We start from the raw sequence: 25,648 nt of genomic DNA, 5'->3' as shown, positions 1-25,648 counted from the left end.
AAGCGGTCCCTATTTATCTACTTGCACCCGAAGGTGCTTTCGAACTGCTAGGTTGGCAGGCGCTGGGACCGAACGACGGGAGCGCACCCCGCCGCGGGGATTCGAACCGCCGACATTTTGATCGGCAAGTCCTAGGCGCTGAGGCTTTAACCCACAGCGCCACCCGCGTCCCTGCCAAAAAGAGCTCTTACTCCCTGCCAAAAAGAGCTTTGCTCTGATTGCCCTGGGACTGCACAAGCAAGACGGATGACACTTGTTCCTTTGTCCAGTTGTTGAGGCCAAAGTGCTCCTGGGCTGTATGTGTTTCTGTTGCTATAACCCTTGGGTAGTGAATTGCTCACCATGCATTTCTTTCCTTTGCCTGCCAGCCACCTACTAAATTTGCCAGTTATATCAGTGGCAGAGACCATGTTGCTGCTAACAGGTGTCTATTTTAAGGGTGTGGATTTTAGTTCCCTGGCTTTATGTGTGCATTCTAGTGGCCATGCTAGTTTTGACGATGCCTTCCCTGGCATGCAACCTCGGGAGACCTGGTAAAGAGGCAGTTGGACCCTTTGATCCCCAAAATGCTCATCACCCCTATTGTCATCTGTTATGAGCTGTCTTTTCAAATATTTTGATTAGAAGGCAGGGTATGAACCTTCAAAATATGAAGAGGTGTGCATATAAAGTGTGCTTCTTTTGAGCATGGAATTACTATTATTTTAGAATGTACTTCTCTGCAAAAATCAGCTTGCATTAAAAGCAAAATAAGATAATTATAGCCTTTATGGCTAGAGAGTGCTTGAAATATATTTGAGTGGTTTGGTGAAATCTGGGAAGCCAAAGGAGTGTCTTAATTAAGATTTCCAGAACTCAGTGGTTTGTTGTTGTTGATGATAGTGTTTGATCTCCTTGCCCTGTGTTGATGACAAGCAACAGTTGAATAAACCATGCAAATTTACATGATTATATACAGTTAATAGAATTTAGGTTTTCTTGGCATAGAATTCAGTTAGTATTGGTATGGATGGTGGGTGCGGTTTTTTTGGTTGTTTTTTTTAAATAGAAATGGTTCCCCACCAATATTTGAAAGCCCAACTTTCTTTGCTACCCTGGAAATGGTAAGAGGAGTCATTGCCATTCATGCTTTACTGGTAGTGACAGCATCTTCACACACAATTGCTATGGGAAATCAAGGTATTGTTGCAGTGCATTCTGCCCCGTGCTTTAGAGCAGTGTGGCTATGCCCTTGGCACATTGCTGCATTAAGATTATTGAGAATGGAGGGCATGGGCCAGCCTTCCTCAACCTGGTGCTTTCCAGATGCTTTGGAATACAACTCCCTTCAGCCAGAGGAAGGACAGCACTGGCTATGTGACTCTTTCTCTTGCCATTTGTGTGTTTGAGCATAGAGTTCTTCTTCCCAAGACTGCCTGGTTTATGTGCACTTAAATATTTATGGCTTTAAATACCTTCTTGAATTGTGTTGAGACTTGTAGTTAAACATGGCCTTTCACTTCCAAGTATCATGCCATCTCTACACAATTCACTTCTTATTTATCTTTGACCTTAACCCCCCCTTGCTCTTTCTCAAGGAAGCTTTTGGAAATCTTTCCTCAGCCCTTTTCTGCTGTTTGCTGAACTTTTTAAAACGTTTGCAATAGACTCTCTGCTTGCTTGCGTGTGTGTGTGTAGCTTCCAGGCATTTATGGGTGGCATTGTTCTTCATAATTTAGCACAAATATGTTGGGCTCTGCACTTTATTTACATTTTACAAGGGTGGCAGGAATTACATCAATAGTTCCACCAGTAGAACAACATCTTTAGTTTGAGCAAATTTGTTTGATTTTAAGTTTGTTAAAGACTTAGGATCTAGCTTAAGACCTTAGCAAAGGGTGGAAAAGAAATCTGCATTAATAGAAATGTTGAATTATTTCCTGTGTGTGTATGTCATTAGCAAAATGTTTCTTACATTTGCGCCCCACTTTTAAGCTAAGACTGTCTCCTAAAGTAGCTTACAATCCTACAACAAGAGACAACATTCTAGGGGTAATGTAGATTTGTTTATGGCATACTCATCTCATCTCTGGCAGTTAGGGTCACAATCCAGGTTTCTGCTGGAACTTGCTCACCCCATTATGTGATAATTGCAACAGTCATAGAAATTTCAACCTGACTGGGATAAGGAACATTTTGCTTGGGTCAAAACATATATTGCCGCATAAGCCCCCCACCCTGTTTGTTCCGCTTGCCAACATTTGAAAGTGCAAAAGAAAGGGAACCCTGCCTGCCAAGATATTCAGAGCCTTCACTCACACTAGAAGTACTTAGTGATGGTTAAAGCAATACAACAGTAGCATAAGAACAAACTGAATCGGGCTGATTTAGAATCTGGGTTAATGGCATGGAGCAACACACCAGTTTCCGTGCTATATATGTAGAAACAGATATTTGGATATACATACCATACATGCTGACTTCAGCTCCTCTCAAATATAGCATGGATTGTGTGTCCCCCCCACTCTTGTTGCTTTTAAAAGAGGGCAATTTTTCAAGTTTATACCAAATGTCACTCTATTTCATTTTCAAATATATTCTCCGGGAAAGAAGGCTCGCTCTACCCATTTTCAATCTCTAAAGTTAATACATGAATTTATATTCTTTTCTCCCACTCGCTCTCTTAAATTAAGAGGCGTAATTACCAGGAGCGCTTGCTACAAACGAATAAAGTGCCATGGGAGGAGGAGCTGTCACCACTGGCTGCCTGGGGCAGCTGCCCCCCTTCCGACCAGGCTCCTTCCCGCTCTCCCGAGGATTCTGCTTATAGGGCAGTTTCTCTCTCATATCCAGAGGCAGGAAGCAACCCTTCCCCACACCAGGGCCATCATAAAAATTCTTCAAGTTTATAAACCACTGCTTTCTGTGAGCATCTTTCCTTTCCACATAAACTTACCTATTTGCTTAGATATCTGGTCGGCTACCTAGCAGGGATGCTGTAGCAGTGGGTTTCCTTCATAGGCACACTGTTTAGGCTAGGTGACTTTTGAGGCGCTGTCCAGCTGTATGATTCGATCTGTTACCAACAACAATCAGGCACAACAACACTCCAAGCAACCTCAAACATGCACCACCACCTGCCAAAAGGAACAGACTTTTCCAGTAATAAGATTCAGCACTTGCATAGCACAATCTTTGGCAAGGTACTGTGCAGTCATTTAGTGTTCCATCTAATCTTAAGATTTTTCACACTTGGCACACATGCTTCCAGATGATGCGTAATACTCAGGACAGACACTAGAAACTAATGTGTGTCAACAGCACTAGGTGCAACGAAGAAGAAGAAGAAGAAGAAGAAGAAGAAGAAGAAGAAGAAGAAGAATTTTATTATTTATAGTCCGCCCATCTGGCTGGGTTTCCTCAGCCACTCTGGGTGGTTGACAGCATATTAAAAACTTGTAAAACATCAGATATTAAAAATTTCCCTATACAGTGCTGCCTTCAAGTGTCTTCTAAAAGTCAGATAGTTGTTTATTCCCTTGACATCTGATGGGAGGTGTTCCACAGGGCGGGCTCCACTACTAAGAAGGCCCTCTGCCTGGTTCCCTGTAGCATCACTTCTCACAGTGATGGAACCACCAGAAGGCCCTCGGAGCTGGACCTCAGTGTCCGGACTGAACGATGCGGTGGAAACGCTCCAGTGCTTGCCACACCTTATTTCTCAGTAATCCTGGCTCACAAATCAGCTTCTCAGCTACTACACTACACTCTGTTGCTCTATTGGCATCCGCCTGCCTCAAGAGACAATGGAGTGCGCCTCTGGGGATGAAGCTAAACAGCTGTGCTAGCAGCACCGAGATGACTTCCCCAGGGCGCGAGACTGGGCAATGTGTGTGGAGCTTCTGGGCTGCCCAGACGACAAGACCCCCTTCTCGGCCTCGCTGATATGATCCAAAGGAAAGCAGAGCAATACGTTTCGCACCAGCTGAGCTGCCGGAGTTGAGAAGGAGGCATACAAGGTGCCATCCAACTACCTTAGGGACTCCAGATTTGTATAGGGTTTACTCCTTAGCCTTCTCTTCTCTCAAAGATATCCCTCAAGATAGCAGCGGTTAAGGCTCAGTTTTCCTTCTCCTAGATCTGCCAGAACCTGCCTTTTGGTGTAGGGAAGTGTAGGGGAAGTCCCTAATTCACCGAGGGTTTGAGACCCTCACCTGGTTGAGCTGGCCAGTCAAAGCCATTTCCCAGGGTGTGGTTGCTGTCACATGCTGACAGCTTCTAGGAGCTGCAAGTGAGCGCTGAGTGCAGTGTGGGGACCAAAGGCGGACAAACTACCCCAGAAGGAGCATGACATGTCCCCCATGCCATGGGGGTACTACCACTGCCCTAACCCTCCATACACCACTACATTACATTACACTTACTAGTTGTCCCTTAATATAGGACTGCTCTCAACAGTATTGAATACTGTAGTAAATCTGAGATTTCTGCAATGGCATTGTTTTTAAAAAGACCATATTTTGCTTTATATCTAGTTGTACTATTTATTAGTCCATCTAGCCCAGTGTTTTCTGCTCTTAAGGGCCAGTCTAGGCAAAATGTCGTTCATGTAATTTGCTATTGTGTGAATTTAAAAGTATGTAAGTGTAGGGGCCCTGATCCCTGTTGTGACCGGGGGGGGTGGTGGTAGGGGGATTTTAACCTTTGCCTCCTCTGCAGATTGGGGGACTCGCACCTTCTCTTTACATTTGGAAAAACTTCCATTGGTGCAGATGACAGTTTCTTTCCTGTGCAGCCATGTGGGAAGGGGTGGTCTGGATCAGGACCAGAGTGGGGAACGGTTAAATCCTATTTACAAACAAACACACACATCACCAGCACAGGATCTGATTGAGATCAGAGCCTTTACACTTGCTACCTACACTTCAAGAAACAAAACATATACCATATTTTTCAGTGTATAAGACTAGGGTTTTAAAAAAAAAAATTGTCAAAAACCAGTGGGCGTCTTATACATGGATAGTGCCGAGGGTGGACTGGCAATTGGTTGTTGCCCAAAAAATAGGGGGTGTCTTATACATGGGGGCGTCTTATAGACAGAAAAGTACGGTAATTGCTAATTGCACCAGTGGCATCTCATCTAGTCTTCCCCATCTACCAGTTGCTCTCAAGTGGAGTCCCCCCCCCAACCTGCCACCTGATCCTTTTATTTAGCGATACCATGGATTGAACCTGGGATCTTCTGCATGCAGAGAATGTGCGCAGCCACATAGCTATGGGCCTACCCTGGAGTCTTCCCTGCTAATCATAATGGGGCATGTTTATCTCTGCCTCCTTCTGCCGTATAAGAAAAGAACAAACATGAATTCTCTCTCATTCCCTTAACTACCCTCCCATCACATCTGGCCTGTAATGTATTACCATGGCCACCCAAATGGCATTTGTTGATTTTCGTCACAATAGCGGGAGATGCCTGAGCCAACTCACTGAGGTTTTTCCCCTGCACTAGTCAAAGAGCTCATCGAAACCCCACATTAATTGACTGTAACCTTTAAGATGCCTTTAAGATCTACTCATTCCTCTCAACTCCAATTTCAAGTAGGCTGTTTTGTTTAAGTGCTACAAGAAATTCCTCTCAGTAGGAAGTGCAAGAAAGCTGGTGCCCGTAGAAAAGGTAAAAACACATTTGAGGTATTCGACGTTAGCAGAGGATCGCCTATTAACCCTGGTAAAGAACAATGTAACCAAATTACAAATACCACAGGGAACCGCATAGAGATGTTGCATCTGATAATGAGACATCCAGTTTGAAGTAACTAGAAATGGATATCTCTGTGGGGAGTGGGGGTGGCTACTCTACTTTTAGCTGAAGCTATTAAAAAAATTACCTCATGAACTGAGCCAAAGCAAATAAGTACCTATCAACACACCATTCAAGGTTCTGCATCGTCAGGAAATTGCATTTTAATTGCAATTAAACACACATGCGTACATGAGCACATGGATACGCAACACAGAGTTATTCTACCTTGCTAGTGTTGCATCTCTCTGCGCGACCTAAAGCATCAGTTTTGTTCATGCCTCTTGTTGAATCTGGTGTGACTTATTGTTGAGCAAATGCATATTGAATTGTGCTGAAAACACCTGGAGTGCAGGTGAGATATTACTATATTTAGTAAAAGAGGACTACTATGACAACCTTTCATTGTGCTTAGGCAAAGGAAGACGTTGTCATTTAGCACCCCAAATCTAGGTACTTTGTATAAGAATCATGTAAAGTCTACTACAGCGGGTGGTGCTGTGGTTTAAACCACAGAGCCTAGGGCTTGCTGATCGGAAGGTCGGCAGTTCGAATCCCTGCGACGGGGTGAGCTCCCATTGCTCAGTCCCAGCTCCTGCCCACCTAGCAGTTCAAAAGCACGTCAAAGTGCAAGTAGATAAATAGGTACCGCTCCGGCGGGAAGGTAAATGGCGTTTCCGTGAGCTGCTCTGGTTCACCAGAAGCGGCTTAGTCAAGCTGGCCACATGACCTGGAAGCTGTCTGTGGACAAACGCCGGCTCCCTTGGCCTATAGAGCAAGATGAACACCGCAACCCCAGAGTCATTCGCGACTGGACTTAACTGTCAGGGGTACCTTTACCTTTACCTTAAAGTCTACTGAGACTTTGCTCTGAGACTAAGCTCTGAGAGAAGAGAAGAGCAGCAGTTCAAGTATAAATACAAATGTATTGTGCTCCCATTTCTAATTTCTTATGGATGACAAGATGCAGCAGGCACTGTGGAACAAACTGAGCTAGAGGAGCACATCCCACTTAGCTCCTGTGGTTTAAAAAGCCTATAGTGGGGTTAAGACCCTAAAGTTCATTTGGCCTGCAGCCTTTACTATACTCTGCATGCAAGCAGTGGTGTGGCAGAATGCAGGGATATGGAACAGTAAGTGGGGTGAAAGGCGATGACAGAGCCAACTAATTTAGTTTTGCCCTCATCCTCTACCTAGAGAAGAGGAAACTGAAAACCAGGGCCAGCTCCTGGACTGGATGAGTTTAAGAAGGCAGGCAGGTGGGGCTAGCTGAGAAAAGACTGAGGTTGGTGGGCACTGCCCCACTTTCTCAAAAGGGCCAGCCTCCACTGGTTGGAAGTTGGAGGAATGATTAAAAAAAATTGCTAAATGAAAAGCAAAACATTATAAGCAATGATGGCGCAAGTATTTGTGTGTGCACAGATACAGTTAGGGAATAAAATAAATGTATGTGAGGGGAAAGGAGTGACAAAATGTATAGGCCTGCACCTGGAATAGGGTTGAATTAGCTCCAGGCTTCAACTCAGATGCAGCCACCCACATATGGCCCACATCTTACTACATAGCCCATTTTGCGCACATCAAGTCCTGGATTAATTTGATGTTTCCTAACTGGAAACAACTTTTTCAGGCTTCAAATGGAGGATCTTTGCCCAAGATCAGGTTGGATAGTCTCGAACTAATGGTCCCCATTAGGTGAATGTAAACTAACTGTATGTCCATCTCAAAAGGCAGGTAAAGTGGACATGAATGAGGCAAGAACAGCTAACCCATAATGCTATTATTTTATTCTTCCAGTCATGTCAGAAATGTTCTTGGTTTCTGCCGAAATGCATATATTATTTCTGGTGCATCCAGCCAAAGTATTCTGGTTTTATTGTTTCCCTGAGGATTAGCATTGGAGGTTGGCCCTGAATGGTACATTCTCACAAATAGAAGACCATACATTTTCAGATTTGTTTTAACATCTTCATTAATAGAAAGGATAGAAACTATGTGAGATAATTATACTGGAAGCGAACTAAAGAGTGTTAGGCAATTACCTACCACTTACCCATTGTTTGGCAAACTGTTAGATGAAATTCAGTGTTGGTGGGTACAAAATGGTGCATATTGGATTTTAAAAATAATAATAAACATTTTCCTTTCACCACTCCTGAAATATATTTGAGACATTCTGTATAGCACCCTGGAAATGCCAGCTGAACATGCTACAGATGCAAAAAAGCAAACACAACATTAAGCATGATTAGGAAAGGAACAGTAAATCATGCCAGTGACATTTTAATGTCTCTGTTTAAATGAGTGGCCCTTACATAAGTTTGACACGGCAGCCTGGTTTGCACATATCATTAAAACTATACAGTGGTACCTCGGGTTAAGTACTTAATTCGTTCCAGAGGTCCGTTCTTAACCTGAAACTTTTCTTAACCTGAAGCACCACTTTAGTTAATGGGGCCTCCTGCTGCTGCTGCACCGCCAGAGCACGATTTCTGTTCTCATCCTGAAGCAAAGTTCTTAACCCGAGGTACTATTTCTGGGTTAGTGGAGTCTGTAACCTGAACCATATGTAACCCAAGGTACCACTGTAGTTAAGAATATGCTGTGGATGAATGCAAGCAAATAACATGGAGAATGGAGCTATTACAGTGCTTGTTTTGCTCTTTCAGTATAATAGCATTATGGGTTAACTGCTCTTCCAACTGCTGACTTTGCTCCTTGGCTTCTGCTCTTGGCTATTTGCAGAGATCTAATCTGGCCCAAGATCCCTCCAAGATCCATCCAAGACCCCTCTGCCTGAGATAGCTGCTTGCTGTTCTTCTGCTCATATGCTCAGCTTCCCACAAAACCACCTTATTTCCCTCAGGATCTGCTGCTACTTCCTCCTTGGTTTCTGACCCTCTGTCCAGGCAGAAGGTCTTGTTCTGTTGAGCAGGCAAGGGCAGGAAGTTTCTAACATAACAGGCCTGGCCAATTTCAGGACCTAATTCACATTCTCATACTATAAGAAGATGCAAACACTCAGTGTGTCTTGCACTGATGGAGAGTAGTCATATATTGTAGAAGTGGCTTGGTGAAGCCAACAGAAGACTCTCTAGCACAGTCCAAAAACTGTACTGCATGGTCAAAACACTTCATCTTGCTTTCATTTTACACATGTATCACAGCTTAGGATTTTACTTATGGATGTGCCCTTAGTCATGTCATAAAGGCCTTGGCTGATATAAAGAATAGGCTGTCCATAATAGCTTTCAACATAGCAGGTGTAATGGGGGGGCTGATTCTGAGCTGTGGAGTGCTGTTAAGTGATTCATCAACTCAGTGGGATTGGTGACCCACTCACAGCATTAGGATTCTCATTTGTCCAAAGATGAAATCCTGCAATTCAATAAATTATCAAACAACGCTTCATTTTTCAAATGTGATATCAATTCCTCATGGAATCTTCTGTTTGAGAGACTATCAGGTAAGTAATAATCCCTTTGGGGCAGTTTGTTTTTATACTAACAAGTCTTTTTGCCATGAAGGAAGGATGTGGAAATTACAGCTTCCATCAGCACCACTAGGAACACCTTGTTTACTTGTTTATAGGATCCGTGAATCACCTTCCTCGACAGAGCCCAAGGCAATACACAGCAAAAGATAAATAACAAAATATATCAATAATTAAAACACATAAAAGACAAAAAATCTTATATAAAAAAACCAGCCATTAAAACACAAATCCACACATTGGGATTTGTTTGGGGGTAGACATTACCTTGTTAGCATCCTTCCAGTGTTAACATCCTTCGCTGTATCACTCAGAAGTATACAGGCTATTCCCTCCCACATATATATGCACACTTTCATAATATTCTCAACCTCCTTCCTTTGGCCATAAACACACAATCACAAGCCACAGCAATCTATTACTAACCCCTTGCCTTTTCCTCTAAAGGGAGCCAGGAGCAATTTATCTGCTCATGTCAAGAGAGCAGGTGGCACTTGGACTCAAGGCTGAGGCCGCTTAGCCAATGATAAATAGCCTATTTACTGGCGCTGCATCTTTGGATGCTGTCCGCACGCAGACCAGAGAAAAGCACAGAACTATAATAACAAACCTCATTGCAACCTTCGGCAGGAATGGGAAGACAAAGCACATAATAAATGGCTTTGTGCTAGAATGGTGGGGTGGAATTGAAAGTTTCCTTCCAGGCCTGATGCCTTGGAATTCACATCCCTGGAATTATCTGGGGCACCTGCTTTATCCTGGCCATCTGTAATGGGTTGTGCTGGGAAAGAGAGAAGCTCTGTAATCAGAAAATTGAGAGAAATGTTTCTTGCTGTGATAATCTTATCGGCCAGCCAATATACATTAACTTTATTTTATTTTTATATTGTGGGGATACAGGTGCAACTGTACTCCCCACCCCTCTCCATTGTTGTGACTGGATTTGGGAAGCAATCAGAAGTTAGGTTTTTTTTTGGGGAGGGTGGAACATCCTGAATCTCCTTTCCTTGTTGGCAAAACAGGCCCTTAGTGCCATTTCTTTTCCACACTCTTAGTTCTAATAGTTATGCCTCTGCGTCCTTTATGCCTTGCAAATCTTTGATATGCTCTGGCAGCTTCATTTCCGACTGCTTCCTACGATGAGGAGTGGCTCTATAGTTGTCAACAAGTTGCCCTTTCCCCACCCACCCTTCTTGCCCTGCCTAATGAAGCCAAAGCCCTAGTACCATCTGGCTTCACTTGGACCCACTCCTCCTCCAGTGTGAATTAGAATGCTGTGTGAGTCTCGCCAGCAATGCTGAAGGATATTGTATGCTAATAGCTTATCTCCCTTGGTGCTGAAGACTGAGCCCTTGGTGTGTGGTTTTTCCCCTGGTTTGCATCTCTAATTAGGGCAGCGCTTGCTCGTTGTTTTCCTACGTGTGCAGAAAACACTACGTTTTTCTGTGGAGATTTAAAGAAATGGCAGATGGCAAAGAGAAAAACGGAATAGGAAAGAACAGTCTTTGTTTTGGCTTGGGTGGGATGCGAGGGCTGGCCGGGAGGATGGGATGGCATTGAAGGATGTCCTAACATTTCCAGACAGATGTCCTACAAGCCAGTGTGATCTATAGTCAACCCAAAACATTTTCTCTTGTCAGAGTTTAATCAGATATGTGGAGGCAAATGCTGTTTCAGCATGCCTTTATTTTAGAGGAGGGGGTATGTGCATTTTTAAAAAAAATCATTTTGATTGCAGGATATTCATAGACAGCAAGGGTACATACAACATCCCTGTTCCCAGTTCATAGAGTCCTTTCTATGGGTTAGTTACATTTGATGTGAGACACTGCTGCCATAGATATTTGGGGGGCGGAGGAGCAAGGGTAAAGATTTTCCATTCCTTTGCTTAGTGCATGTGTCAGGGGTTTGTGTCAGCATCACGAGGATATGTTCTTTATTTGACTGCTATCTGTTTGTTCTGGTGCTGCAAGATGTTGGAGAGCCCAGAGCCCGTGCATTAGTCCTTGAAGCTCTACTATCTTGTTCCTATTTGTCTCCAGGAACTGAGGAAACAAGGATGCTTCTGGCTTGGCTCTCCCTTTTATATTCACAAGGGGAAGAACTGGATGGAGTAGTCTGGCATTTGCTTTGGTGGCAGACCATTTTCTTTTAGAGGAAGATCAATTTTGAAGACCCTCAGCATTCTCTAGACATTTATTTGATTACTATACACTCAGAACCTATGCGCATTTCATTTGTGTGCATTCAGCTTTATACACTTAGCAAAGATAGATAGATAGATAGATAGATAGATAGATAGATAGATAGATGGCAACCCCACCTACAATTTCCCCCAATGTGTTTTGACTATACAAGATTTTGGCGTCAGGCGTGACCTCCAGAGCGTAACTCCTGTGTAATTTATGGCTTACTGTACAGATGCCACTAAAATGTCATTACTGCAGAGATCCTGTCCTCCCTGGAAGTGGCACTAGTGGAAACAAATTAAGCCAGAATACCCTGAATAAGTCTCCCTCTTCTAGTTAACCAGTAGTGTATGATCCATAAAGCAGTGTTTTGGTATCTATTTACCAAGGTGAGAGGCATGACAGGTGAGGAGGTGCTTACTCAAACTTTCAGGCCTGCTGCTTACTCAGGAATGGACACAATTTCCCTTTTGATTATACTCTTCCCATCAACTTGTCTCCTCCATCGCTTTTGTATCTACATGTTCCTATGTAAATCTATGTGTCTTTGGGGAGTGGGAAACAAAGAGGGAGAGATTCACTTGCATCCCTTTGCTTGCTTTGCAGTTGGAGGCAGAGCTACAGGTGCTGAAGAGCCAGACGGGCGCCCATCATCAGAGTGTCTTCATCACTAGAGAGGAGGTGAACGCGCTGAGGTGAGCCTCCTCTCCTCCTTTCAGGGCACCCAGGGAGAAGAGAAGAGACCAAGACCATCTAATTAGGAAGAAGAAATCAAATTCCTTAGTGATAGGGCTGTGAAGTTTAATTGGTATGATTAATTAACTAAACTATAATCTCAGATTAAAATTTCTCTGCTGGCTAATTGGCAGGCTGAAAACAAGAGGGCAGAACTCCTGAACAGTTTGCCAACCTGTGTGGAAAAGCAGGCATTTTAAGGTGGCTTTTCTTTCTAGTTTGTAATACCCAAAGCTAAGAGATGAGATGTCTGTCAAAATGAAGCTTTGCTCCTCTGCACCCCCCTCTCTATAGAATTTGTTGGCGGCTTTATCTTGGTTGGTTGCTTTATCCAGAGCAAGCAAAGTGACCAAACAAACAGACCCAAACCCCCACATAGATACATTAAAACCAAAAGGAAAAAAGAAGAAGAAATACATTAAAAACATACCAACTGCTTCCAAAGAGTCACAGACTGTTAAAGGTCAAAGGCCTGGTTATAGACGAAAGCTTTTGCCTGGTGCCTAAAGATATATAATGAATTTAAATGTGCATTTTATACTTTACTTCTTTTGGTAATGTTTTCTTCTGATTTTTTGGGGGGTTAACTTTGCTGTGTTAAATGTGAATTCTGTAGTTGACCTCCTTTGCAATGTTTTATTTTGAAATCTTTCAGGTAATATTTTAGTTTCCTGTTAATTATGTTGCCTTGATTGTATACTTTGATGTTTTAATGTGTTGTTAACCACTTTGAGATTCCCCCCCCCCAAAAAAATATATATATAAAGTGGTATAAACATGAAATGAAATGAAATGGTGCCAGGTGAGCCTCCTTGGGGAGAGCATCCCATAAACGGGGAGCCACTTCAGAAAAGGCCCTTTTTTGTAGCCACCCAACCTCTAGGCATCTTGCAGAAGGGGAGCCCAAAGATAGAACAATATTAGAAAGTGCTGAGCTGAAATCCACATTCCTGCTTCCTATAATCTCTTAACTTCCATAGTACTTTGTTAACCTTCCCCCACCCTCCAAAGCTACTTTGACTGTTGTGTGGTTCCATATTCCTAAAGCAGATGGTAGCCAGCCATTCTAACACTGAGTGGTAGCTTTTGCTTCCTGAGCTGCAAATTATCCCACAATAAATACAAACTGTTCTCTCACTTCAGAATCCTAATACAGGCATCTTCATCCATGGTTTTCAGGGATTGTATTTATTGTGAAATAGGTAACTGATAATTTAAGATTGCAGTTAAATCATTTCTGGGACCGCAAGTGTGGAGAGCAAAAATGCGAGCTAACTTGGATATCCATGATGAGCCCAAAGGAATCTTAGTTAATTCAAATCACATCAATGATTAAACTGTGCTGTACTTTGCACCGATATAAATATAAAACTATTCAATCTTACTTCGCCATATTTTTGTAAGAAAAAATGTTGTCACACTGCAGTTTGCCTTGTCACCAAAAGGCAGCCGCGCCAACTGTGGCGTGAAGGCAGAATGGCAGGCAGGCGGGCAAGTGAGCTGTCAGTGCAGGTAGCGGGCATTGAAGATGAACCACAGAAGAGCAGGCTGGGGCAGCTCCCCACAACCGTCCTCTGCACTGGCTACACATCAGGCACCGATACCACTGCTTTGGTCTTAGCAGGGAGGAAGAAGATGGCAGTAAAGTAGGGCAGTTGCTGGAGAACTGCCCACAAGAGAGAAATGGTTTCTGGGATGAGGAGGAGGTAGCTGCAGGCAGATGGGCAGCAGGTCAATGTGGGTGCGATGGTTGCTGTGGAAGGCTGTTTCCTATTCACTCTGCTCCCCATTGCCAGTGACAGTGTTACTGTCTGCGGCTAGGGACGGGCAAAGGGGAGAAAGACTTCATCTTCTCCATTACTGGGGGTCTTGGGATTGGAGTGAGCTGTGACAGGTGGGGTGGGAAGTTTTGGACCAGTTTGGGGGGGGGGAATTGGCAATGGGGCATCAGCAGGTGAAGATGGAGAGGTCGAAGGAGCTCTGTAGGGTGGGGAGGTTGGGTGAGGTGTAAAGGGACGCAGGTTGGCAGCATGGTGTGTAGGAGCAACACAGGCAGGGAGGGAAGCCCCTAGTACATAAGTAATTGCTGGTGTGGGCTCCCTATAGAGTAAACAAAAAAGTTTTGAAATACACCCAAACTGTGTTCTTTGGGATGGTGTGTGTGTCTGTGTAAATTGAAATGTTTATAGTAACAAACAAATTGTCTTGACCTCTAGTCTCCCTAATATTGTTGTCATTCTTTTATAATTTATTATTAGATTTATATACCGCCCTTAATCATCAGATCTCAGGACAGTTCACAGAATAAAATACAAGATAAAAACAAGTAAATAATTAAAAACAAAACAGCTAAACAATAACCATCCCTTCCCACAGACACATATTGTTATTGAAACTGATTTCATAATAAACTAATCTATGTCCATTTTATTTGCTGACACTATCTCCCCTTCATATTTTTATTAAAGTGTTACGGCTGTGTGTTGGCATGTTATTAGTGTTGGCATCTACATCACCCCTTTTTTATGAGGGCGGGACCTCTTAAATCTCCTGTACTGTCTTTGTTGGCATTGCTGCGGCTCCCTCCTCGCTTATCCCTTGCATTTGCTTTCCTCCCCATGGAACCAGCCTTGCTGTTTGTTTTTGATTTTTACTAGCTGCCTGCCTTTTAAACAGAGGATCTGTCGGCATCCATGTAAGAAAGACTCAGAGTCTTGCCTTTTTGTAACATTGATGTGCTTCCAGCAGGAAAAAAAATAGTCCCCCTAGTGTGCTGTTGCAGATGGCAGAGGTGTACATGTTGTGATTGAATAAGAGAGAAGTTATAAAACAGCATTCCAGCAGAGGGTTCGGAGGCCCTTATAAAAGCTGTGGTAGAAATAGATAACTCCTCGTTCTGTTATTAAAGCTTTTACAGCTCCCTTTCCAAGGCAGTTGTACCAATAACTGAGCAGCAGCAACAAGAAAAGTTTGGTTGTTTTAATTTAAAATAAAAAGCTCAGACGAAGCCTGTTAGATCTGTGATGACTTGCATTAGTGTCCTGGTCTGATGGGAGACTTTGCAGTTGTGTTTTCATTGCTTTACATTCAAATGTGCTTTCTCTGTTGTCATTTTTAAAGTATGGATGTCTCTGTGGTATAAAAGAAAGATTAAACTACGCATTTCTCCCTTGCAGCTGACTGTGCAAAAGCTGCACTTTAAAAAGTTCTTCTTAATGTGTAGTTTGCTTGGTCTCTAGGCTGGTAACGCAAGGTTTCAATCAGTTTGATATAAAAGAGGGAAAATGCAGCAAAAAAGCATCCCGTGTTCTGCTCAACCGTCCCAGCAGAACACAGCTTCAGAATTGGCCACAGGAATGTCCCCCTTTTTGCTTTACAGCTAATGATCTACCAATTGGGTTTTTTTTTAAAAAATGAGTCCATCTGTTTAGGGGCCATTCTTTATTTCACCCTGCAGCTTCTGCCTCTCCTCTTATGAGTTTATTATGTGTATTTTTGAGACGGATGATCCAGTTCTGTGATTCTGCTGATGCCAATATTTATGTTTCACCAGGCCCGGGCATACTGATTTTCAGTCCAAAACACGTGAAGGGCAGAAACCTGGGGAAACCTGTTGTAGTAAATATAGTTTTGGAGAACTGAAGAAAGCAAAGAGAGTCTAAAGTTCTCCTACTTTTCTGAAATATGGTATGCCTGATGTTACAGGGAAATTTAAAAATTCTGCAAACAATACGCATGCTCTTCTTCTGATTGATATGGTGCAGCTCTATCGGTAAAACCAGCCTTCTGTTCCTTGCCTTCTGGGAGCTGGAAGTTTTCAAAACATTTTATCAATGACTAACCAGATCTGCTGGCATGGACTGCAGCACCTTCCCCAAATAGGACAACATATAGGCTTTTGATTTTCCCTTCCAAAGCCCATTAATGAGTGTTAATCTTCATAAATCAACATTTGCCACATCCATTTGCCAACAATGTCAAGGACAGAAGAGGAAAACAGTCGGATTTTCAAGTATTCCCAGGCTTGATGACATCTCTGCAGCCTTTGGAAGTAACAATATAATAATAATAATAATAATAATAATAATAATAATAATAATAATAATAATTTATTATTTGTACCCCGCCCATTTGGCTGGGCCTCCCCAGCTACTCTGGGCGGCTTCCATAGAAACCAAAAATACACTAAAATATCACAGATTAAAAACTTCCCTGAACAGGGCTGCCTTAAGATGTCTTCTGAATGTCAGGTAGTTATTTATCGCTTTGACATCTGATGGGAGGGCGTTCCACAGGGCAGGTGCCACTACCGAGAAGGCCCTCTGCCTGGTTCCCTGTAGCTTTGCTTCTCGCAATGAGGGAACCGCCAGAAGGCCCTCGGTGCTGGACCTCAGTGTCTGGGCAGAACGATGGGGGTGGAGACGCTCCTTCAGGTATGCTGGACCGAGGCCGTTTAGGGCTTTAAAGGTCAACACCAGCACTTTGAATTGTGCTCAGAAACGTACTGGGAGCCAATATAGGTCTTTCAAGACCGGTGTTATGTGGTCTCGGCGGCCGCCCCCAGTCACCAGTCTAGCTGCCGCATTCTGGATTAGTTGTAGTTTCCGAGTCACCTTCAAAGGTAGCCCCACGTAGAGTGCATTGCAGTAGTCCAAGCGGGAGATAACCAGAGCATGCACCACTCTGGCGAGCCAGTCCGCGGGCAGGTAGGGTCTCAGCCTGCATACCAGATGGAGCTGGTAGACAGCTGCCCTGGATACAGAATTGACCTGCGCCTCCATGGACAGCTGTGAGTCCAAAATGACTCCAATGACAAGTTTATAATTTGCACTCTCTGCCCATTCCTCCTCCCTCTTTTGCCTGCTACCTTGAAGAAATGCAGCTTACAACAAGCCCTTGTCAGGACAGAGGAAAAAAGTACCGACACCTGTGAGAACAGAATGCTGGACTAAGCAGACATTTCGTCTGATCCATTGGGGTTCTTAAGTTCTTATTTCTGTCCCATGTTACCTCCAGGCTAAGCTAAGCACGTAGGGAATGTATTCTATTGTATCTTACATTTGCCCCCTCAGCTACCATCTGCTGTTTGCTGTTTAACTTCAGGAACTTCTAGAAATTCAGTGTTCAAATACTTCACCCTGCCTTTGAAAAGAGGGGCGGGGGAATTATTATTCAGTGATAATACTGCCAGTATTCACCCTATCCATGGCATTGTTAAAATTTGTGACCAACCTACAGTGCTCGAGCCAAGGGATGTGAGACTTCCCTGGTTCCACACCCGTAGCATAATGGTTGAGAGATGAAGCTATGAACTAGGTGGTCCTGACTTCAAATCTACCATAAGTAGGTAAACCACTTTCCCTTTCATCAATCTATCCTACCCCACCTGTATCACATGACTAGTAATTGGTTTTTTTTTATCCTTTATTGTATCTGAGGGAGGCTCAAGAGGAGGAAGGATTTTGTGCTTTTAGCAGCCTTCAGCAATCTGGTGCTCTGCATGTGTTTTGGATCCCAGCAAAATGGTCATGCTGACTGGGACTTATAGGAGTTGCAGTCTAAAACATCTGAATGTCAGGTCACCTGGTTGAGGAAGACTATTATAGGTGTCTTCCATACAGACCTTGTGATTAAACACACACATTTGAAAAACAAATGCAGAAATGGGAGGACAAAGACACCCTGTGTTAATCCCCCAAATCTGTATTCATAGCCTATGTGTGAGGGCTCTAAAAAGAAAGATAGAAACCCTTTGTTTTCTTTTTCTTTAATATGGAAAGTAAATTTTCCCTGGGAAGCTTGAAAGACTTTATCTATTTCCCCTCCTCCCTTCCTACTCATGAGAACAAAGCACTCTTTTTATCAAACATTTTATAACATTAAATGTGAAATTCTTTTCCAACATTATTACTTCTGAGGAGATGACAAAAGCAATATTAACACTGTCAGTCCCTCACTTACACCCTGCCTCCCATAAAGCACATTAGCTGTGTGACTTAAGGCTAATTTTGGCATTTGATTCTGTTGACCATGCTGTAATGAACAGGTTTGCAGAGTAACAGGTTTTACCTGAACGAGGAGGAGGAGGAGGAGGAGAAGGATGAAAAAGAGGAACATGACTATTAGGTTGGCTTTGTTTGTTTTTTAAACCCCCAAAGACTTAAGTAGCAGCAGATGAAGAGACCTCTTCAGCTGGAACAAATCTTAACGTTTTCTTTCTGCTGTCAAACAAGTACTCCAGTAAATCCTAAATGTTGTCTATGGATTTAGTGACTGGGTAGAGCCTCAGTAATTCTAAAGAAAGTCATGTTCTTGCCAGTGTCCATTAGTCACACTTGCTGGAAGTTGTGCTGCTCCCAACATCCCTTGTCGTTGCTCTTTGGAACGCTTAGTCTGAAGGGTTGTTGCCCCCACAGGGTTCATTTCCCCTCTGTTTTATGCCTGGCCACAGCACTTGCTGTTGTCTTTTGAGTGTTCTACCCCCCACCTGTGTTTCTCATAATGCTGATGTTTCCTTTGTGGCTACTGAAAGGTTTGTGTGATATAACAATGAAGACAGTGATTTTTCAGCCGGCTAGGTATATTTAGCTTTCTGGGGATTTCCCAAAAAGATCAGTTAAGACAGAAAGCATTCCCAGGAGACTGCCTCACCATCGCTGCAGTCCTGTCTCCTCCTTGCTCTAGAGCAGGGGAAGCCCATGTGATACCCTCCAGATATTGCTGAACATTGATTTCCACCGGCCCCAGTCAGGGCAGCCAGTGACCAGCACTGATAGGAGTTGTAGTCCAACTTCTGGGACACACCATGTTTCCTACCCCTGAGCCAGGATGTCTTCTCAGTTCATACAGGATTATGGAGGTGCCCTTGGCAGTGCCCTCTTTTCACAGAGTATCCATGCTCTAGAATAATCTATAATGGTGTAGGTTTCATAGTAGATAGATTTGGGGATCCTTGGAAGACAAATTCAATTGGGGTGGGTTCTCTGAAGAGAGAGAGGTTTTGAGAGGAGAGAGAGTGTGTGCATTAAAGTGCTAGGGACACAAAGCAAGCTCATTGACTAGCCACAGTCCAGCACATAATTTATTCAGATTTATAGGTCTTCCTATACCAAAGACCCATAGGGCTTAAGAGCAGTTGTATGTGAACTGGTCTCTATCCCCAAAAGGCTCAGTTTGACTGGGCATATAGATGAACTAGTACTTGTGTTTTTCTCTCTCTCCAAACACATCCCGATTTATATATAAAACTGAACCAGTGCTCTGGTTTGTTTCCTTCTGACTTGAGCAAGGAAGGAGTGGGGTGCACAAGCTTGTTCTTTCAGAGTAAACCATAGTTTGGCTTACCATAATGTGTGAGCCACTCTAGTTTCGACAGTCAACCCCTCTAGTTTCTCCACGCTGAGCATGTGCTGTACCATCAACCTGTGGTTCCCTCCCAAATCCTTTGGCACGTTACGACCAGCATTCAACCTACTGAAGCAAAGACTGTGTGGAATTTCCCTGGAAAATTATTTATATCACCAGAATAGCACCACACTTAGGCCAATGGCCAATTGGTGCTGCCTTATTTGGGGTATAACCAGGATACTGGAGAAGGAACTTGATCCTAACTTAGATTATTGAAGTGGACGAGAATGGAAAAGCTAGCAGATTCTGTCTCTTGCAGAGATGGAGATGGCTCCACATCAGAAATAGTTCATTCCCATGTTTATGACAATGTTTGCCAGATTAATGTTTCAAAAAAGACAAGCACTCAGTACTTGGCTGTCTGAAATAAAGGATTATCACTGACATTCAGGGGAGTTTTGATTTTCTGTAAGGGGCATGCAGTAAGACTAGCATAGGAGCACCAGGTAAATTAGATGAATGTCGGATGTGGGTTTCTTACTTCTTAATAAACTGTTGTAATTGTTGGATACAGTATATGCTTTTTTATCTTAAGTCCTGAACATTTCAAGTGTGTGTCTGTGTGTCTCAGGAGGCCAACCTCCTGGAAAAAACAGATTCACAGCTCAGAGCAGAGGCAGTATGGTTGAGTTCTTGCCTTCGAGCTAAAATGCTCTCTGAGGGCCATGGAGGTGCCTTCAAATGCTGCATTTTTATGCCTTCAGAGCCTGCTTTTTGGGATAATTTTAATTTCAATTACATCTGTTGCAGGAAAACCCTTCAAGGGATTTGAAGCACTATTCATAGCTGAAATTCTCTTTTCCTATTTTCCACAGTCTCCTCTTAGAAAGGGGTGGGTGGGGGAAGCGGTTTGTATTCTTTAACGGTGTTGTCTGATTCATGGCGCAATTTGAACCACAGATCTGCAGTAACTGGCCAAGCAATACGCCTTCAGCTCAGCCCTGAAGCAGAAATACTAGTGAAGGAGAAAGCACACTTGAACATGTGTAGAGTGCCTGTTCTCTCTGAGAACATCTTCAACTGGGGCATGACTACCAGTCAGTGGAGAGAAGACATTGAAGCTTAGAGTCAAAAATAAAACTGCCAATACCACAATAACTTTATTCAAATATGTGGTTTGACACTTGGAATACTGTGCACAGTCCTGGTCACTTAAGCTTTAGAAGGATATCAGAAAAGGGCAAAACGTTCAGCAGGTTGGATAAGTTTCCTATGAAGAAACGTTACAATATTTTAGGCTTTTTTTTGTTCAGAAAAACAGTGAGTTGGTGGGAGGTGGGGCTGATAAAAGTGAGAAATTATGCATAGTGTGTGTGTGTGTGTAATGATAGGAAGTCCCCCTTTTTTTTTTTTTGCCTTCCCTCATAATTCTAGAAACGGGCATCTGCTGGTGCTGAATGTTGGAAGACCAAAGGATGTGCTTCTTCACAGAACACATAGTCAAACTATGGGGTTTGATTCCACAAGATGCAGTGATAGCCACCCACTTGAACAGCTTTAAAAGGGGATTAGGCAGATTCATAGAAGATAAGGCTCTGTGTGCACCTACCCCGGATCAGAGGCATGTGGCCCTCAATACCAGTTGTCCTCATGCCCTTCTTGCTGGCTTATTGGTATCTGGTTGGCCACTGTATAAAAAGGTTGCTGGGATATATGGGCCCTTGGCCTGATCCAGCTGGGTTTTCTTTATGTTCTTATGAGCTCTACGTAGGTGTAGAAATGTAGCCCTAAAACACAAAAATCTCCAGCACTGAAGGATGGGTGGGTGGGTGGGGGGATTGTTTCTTCCAAGATACAGATATAAGGCAAACAGGTCCTTGAGAAACTGACTCCTGATGGTGATCAATTTTGTAGTGAATGGGGTGAAAGAAACACATTATTTTCTGCTGTTAAGTGCTGAAAATATAAATAATCTACAATGTAGCAATTCCGATGACTGGCTTCTCATAAGGTGTCAGCAAGAAAATCTTACTTGTCTCCCAGGAAGTTTACTTAATCCTACTTGCTGACAAACAGGCTTTGCTGATTTAAATAAACATTATGAATACCATTTTCAAAGACATTTTTTTAAAAAAACTTTTCTAGACAGAACAATCAAACGAACTCTTAAAATCTTAAAATCACAAAATGAAAGCCTTTTGGTTATTTCTTCATTATCCTGTATAAAGGTGGTTATTATAATCATCACCATCACCACAATTATTTGTTTATTTATACCCTACCTTTTCCCCTGATGGTACTCAAAGCAGCTTATGGATGAAAACAAAAATTGCTAAAAACATAGGGAAAACGATCATTAAAGAATAATTAAACATTAATAAACTTAAACTATTTGCATATATAAAATATGTTCAAAACATACAAATAATTACAATAAAAACAGCAGAGGTTTATTATGGAGGCTCTCAGTATTGGAGGTCACTGGACTGACAGGGTTGTTTAGACTGTGGGCCTGCAGACAAACAGCCCATCTCCCAGCATATAAGAATCCAAAGATTTTAATTGTTGTTAACTATCCTGGGTAAGGAACCAATGATTTGCTCAATTCATTGTGACTCTTGAGCAGGAGTGGGAAGATGTGGGACTCCAAATGCTGTTGGACTCACTCTTATTTGCTCTAGCCAGCATGCCCATTGGTCAGGAATGATGCAGGCTGGGAGTCCAGTAAAATCTGGAGGGTCACAGGTTTCCAATTCCTGCACATGAGAAATGAGCATCCTCTTGGGTAGGATTTCTACAGGAGGGAAACCACCATTCTTCCTTCTTGCCTGTTCAATAAATATGAGGCAGTAGAAGACCTTGGTTGGCCTGAGGCTGAAATTTTTCCTTGGCCACATGTGATGTTCACTGCTCAGCATTTCTCTCAGTTATTATGAGACTTTTTTGTGGCACAGGTATCAAAAGCAAAGGTTCCAGATTGTCTCTTTCCCCCCTTAGATTAAAGATTGAAGAACTGGAGACTGAACGAAGCCAGTTGAAAGGGGAGAACAGAAACCTGGAGATGAAGATGGAACAGATTACTCTTCAGGTAATAGCATCAGGAAGCTTGCCATGGTCTAGCTTACAGCCCTTGGACTGATGACTGGGGGTGGTATCTGGTATTTCTGCCCTTCCTCAGCCGGGAACAACGTTTCAGATGCTGAACCCATCCTGCACTCTCATCTTTTCATAATGATTTCATACTAGGGTATTCCTCATAATATTTTGTACACTCCAGTAAAGACCCTGGAGTATTTTCTGTTATTGGATAACTGGATAATGTTTTGTTCAGAGGCCTGGAATGCTTAGAAACAAGGATCTGAGTGCAGACTAATAATCAGATGTAGAGTTTAATGTTACAATTAATTCCTTGAATGCAGGCATAAGCAAAGCCCTATTTTTCCATACATCCACAGCTTCACATTGAGAGTCTGAGGTGCCCTCAGATGTGGAGCATCTCTTCTGGCTATTATTTCTTGTCTCTACTGACAGATCTGTCCTCCATGGATGTATCCTGTCTAAAAAAAAAAAAAAAAGTGACATGGATTGTTGGCCATTGTAGCCACTGGAGGAGTGAGTTCTATAGCTTGTTAGAAGTACCACTTTTCCCATTGTCTCTGATCTGCAGTTACATGGCTATTTCCAAATTTTTTCTGCTCTGATTGACTACATTTCTTCATACTCTCCCTATTTCAGTTATGGTTTTATAAATCTCTTTCATGTTCCTGCATTGTTTTCCAGCTGGGGGAAAAATCTATTCAAAAGGTGTGAGGTCCTGCTGTTGATAATCCCCTTTGTGCTTTCCTGTACTACATACATACATACATACATACATACATACATACATACATATGCACTTACGAATGTACATACATAAATTTGTTTATTATGAGGCTCAATTAGAGTTGAACAAGTGTCTTAAATATGGATGTACCATCAGTGATGGAAATACCCAGCTATAACCTCTCATAGAGATAATGGATTTTGAGTAGCAAAATTTGCTAATTTGCTTTCTGTAACTGTCGGGTCCAAACTCGACCATGTTATTTCCCCCTCCATCTCATTCATGAAAGTGTTATGGTGTAATTTGAGACTGCAAAGGATTATGTCCATCATCTGATTATGTGGCTGCCACCCCAGAGAAGGAGGAGGGAGCAGTTCCTTGTGTAAAGTGGTTCCCCACCCCCAACTCGTTCATGTCCTCAGTAGGCCCATGAGGTAGGTCACTATTGTTCCCATTTTGCAGGTGGGGAACTGAGTCTAAGAAGACAAGTGACTCGCCCACGGCCACCTAGTGAGTCCATGGCTGAGCTGGAGCTTGAACCCTGGTCTCTCAGGTCCAAGTGCAACTCTCTGTCCACTGGAACGAATGGACTTCTACTGCTGATATTGATCCCGTTACTAATTGCAAACCTGTGTTTTGTGCAAGCCTGATGCGTCTCTTGGCTTCTTCTATGTTCTTGAAATCAGACCACTGAGGACAGCTTCCAAGATTTCCTACTATAACTATATTCTGTTCACTGTCCAGGCTTATTTGGGAAGAACTCAGATGCTGCCACATGTGAGTTGGTAGCAAAATAAAAATGATTGTTTTGCTTGTATTTGAAGTGACACCAACACATATCCTAAATGCATTGATCTTTCATCTCTTCTTTCCTTCTTGAAACTGACAAGGATTCTTAACTGAAAGTTAGCAGAGAAGTAGACACAAATTTGATGCAGAGGACCTTGTAGTATTGTGACACAAATACTTTGCAAGCGGTGGGGTGGGGGAGCCTTTTTGCACACTCTTCCTTTGGAATCCTTACATCCACCCCAACTAATCTCATTTTATGAAGGCACCACTTACTTTCTCCCTTCTGAAACAGTGACCTGTGTGGTGGTGGTGGTGGTGATGGAATAATTCTTCTCAGAACATAGATAAACAATAACCAGCTGTTCATTTTGAAATTTGGTTTTTTAAAATACTTGCCCAGGGGAACTGAAGGAGGCAGTGGTGCGTCCGCTCTTAAAGAAAACATCATTAGACCCCTTAGATCTGTCCAATTACCGCCCGGTTTCGAATCTCCCATTCCTGGGTAAGGTGATTGAGAGAGCGGTTGCTGAACAGCTTGGTAGGTTTCTGGATGAAACATCGGCTCTCGATCCATTCCAGTCCGGCTTCCGCGCTGGTCATGGGACCGAGACGGCTCTGGTCGCCCTAACAGATGATCTCCGCAGGGAGCTGGATCGAGGCGGGTCAGGGCTGCTGATTCTTCTAGACCTGTCAGCAGCCTTCGACATGGTCGATCACGAACTCCTAGACCACCGCCTTGCCGACGTGGGGATCCAGGGCACAGTCCTCCAATGGCTGCGCTCGTTTCTCTCTGGTCGGGGACAGAGGGTGGCGCTTGGGGGGGAATTGTCATCGCGCCACTCCTTGGTGTGTGGAGTGCCTCAGGGTGCGATTCTCTCCCCGATGCTTTTTAACATCTTTATGCGCCCCCTCGCCCAGCTTGTTCGGAGTTTTGGGCTGGGTTGCCATCAGTATGCCGATGACACCCAACTCTATCTGTTGATGGATGGCCATCCTGACTCGGCCCCAGACACACTGACCAGATGCCTGGAGGCTGTGGCTGGATGGTTACGTGGGAGCCGGTTGAAGTTAAATCCTTCGAAGACAGAGGTCCTCTGGCTGGGACGGGACGATATGGGGTTGAGGGGGCAACTCCCATCTCTTGCGGGGGTGCAGTTAGTGCCAGCACCATCCGTTAAGAGTTTGGGTGTAATCTTCGATACCTCCCTCTCTATGGAGGCGCAGATTGCAGCTATGACAAAGGCGGCATTTTTCCATCTCCGCCAAGCTAAGCAGTTGGCCCCTTATCTCTCTCGCCCTGACCTAGCCACTGTGATCCATGCGACGGTCACCTCCAGACTGGATTATTGTAACTCGCTCTACGTGGGGCTGCCCTTGAGACTGACCCAGAAACTCCAGCGGGTGCAGAATGCCGCGGCGAGACTCCTTATGGGGTCTTCGCTGCGAGACCACATTCATCCGGTGCTATATCAGCTGCACTGGCTCCCGGT

The 25,648-nt window shown here is 43.4% G+C and overlaps 1 protein-coding gene across 4 annotated transcripts in view; it reads left to right on the top strand.

The window, feature by feature from the left end:
* Positions 1-25,648, top strand: part of MAD1L1 (mitotic arrest deficient 1 like 1) — a 439,244-nt gene that overhangs the window by 199,109 nt on the left and 214,487 nt on the right. For all 4 annotated transcript variants that reach the window (XM_053365680.1, XM_053365678.1, XM_053365679.1 and 1 more), the window contains 2 exons: positions 12,068-12,156; positions 22,541-22,631. In XM_053365680.1, coding sequence (XP_053221655.1) covers positions 12,068-12,156; positions 22,541-22,631 — 180 coding nt within the window. The remainder of the gene's footprint in view (positions 1-12,067; positions 12,157-22,540; positions 22,632-25,648) is intronic.

The sequence above is a fragment of the Podarcis raffonei genome, chromosome 14 (genome assembly GCF_027172205.1).
Source record: "Podarcis raffonei isolate rPodRaf1 chromosome 14, rPodRaf1.pri, whole genome shotgun sequence".
NCBI classification, from domain to species: Eukaryota; Metazoa; Chordata; class Lepidosauria; order Squamata; family Lacertidae; genus Podarcis; species Podarcis raffonei.
This window is presented reverse-complemented; position numbering and strand designations above follow the sequence as displayed.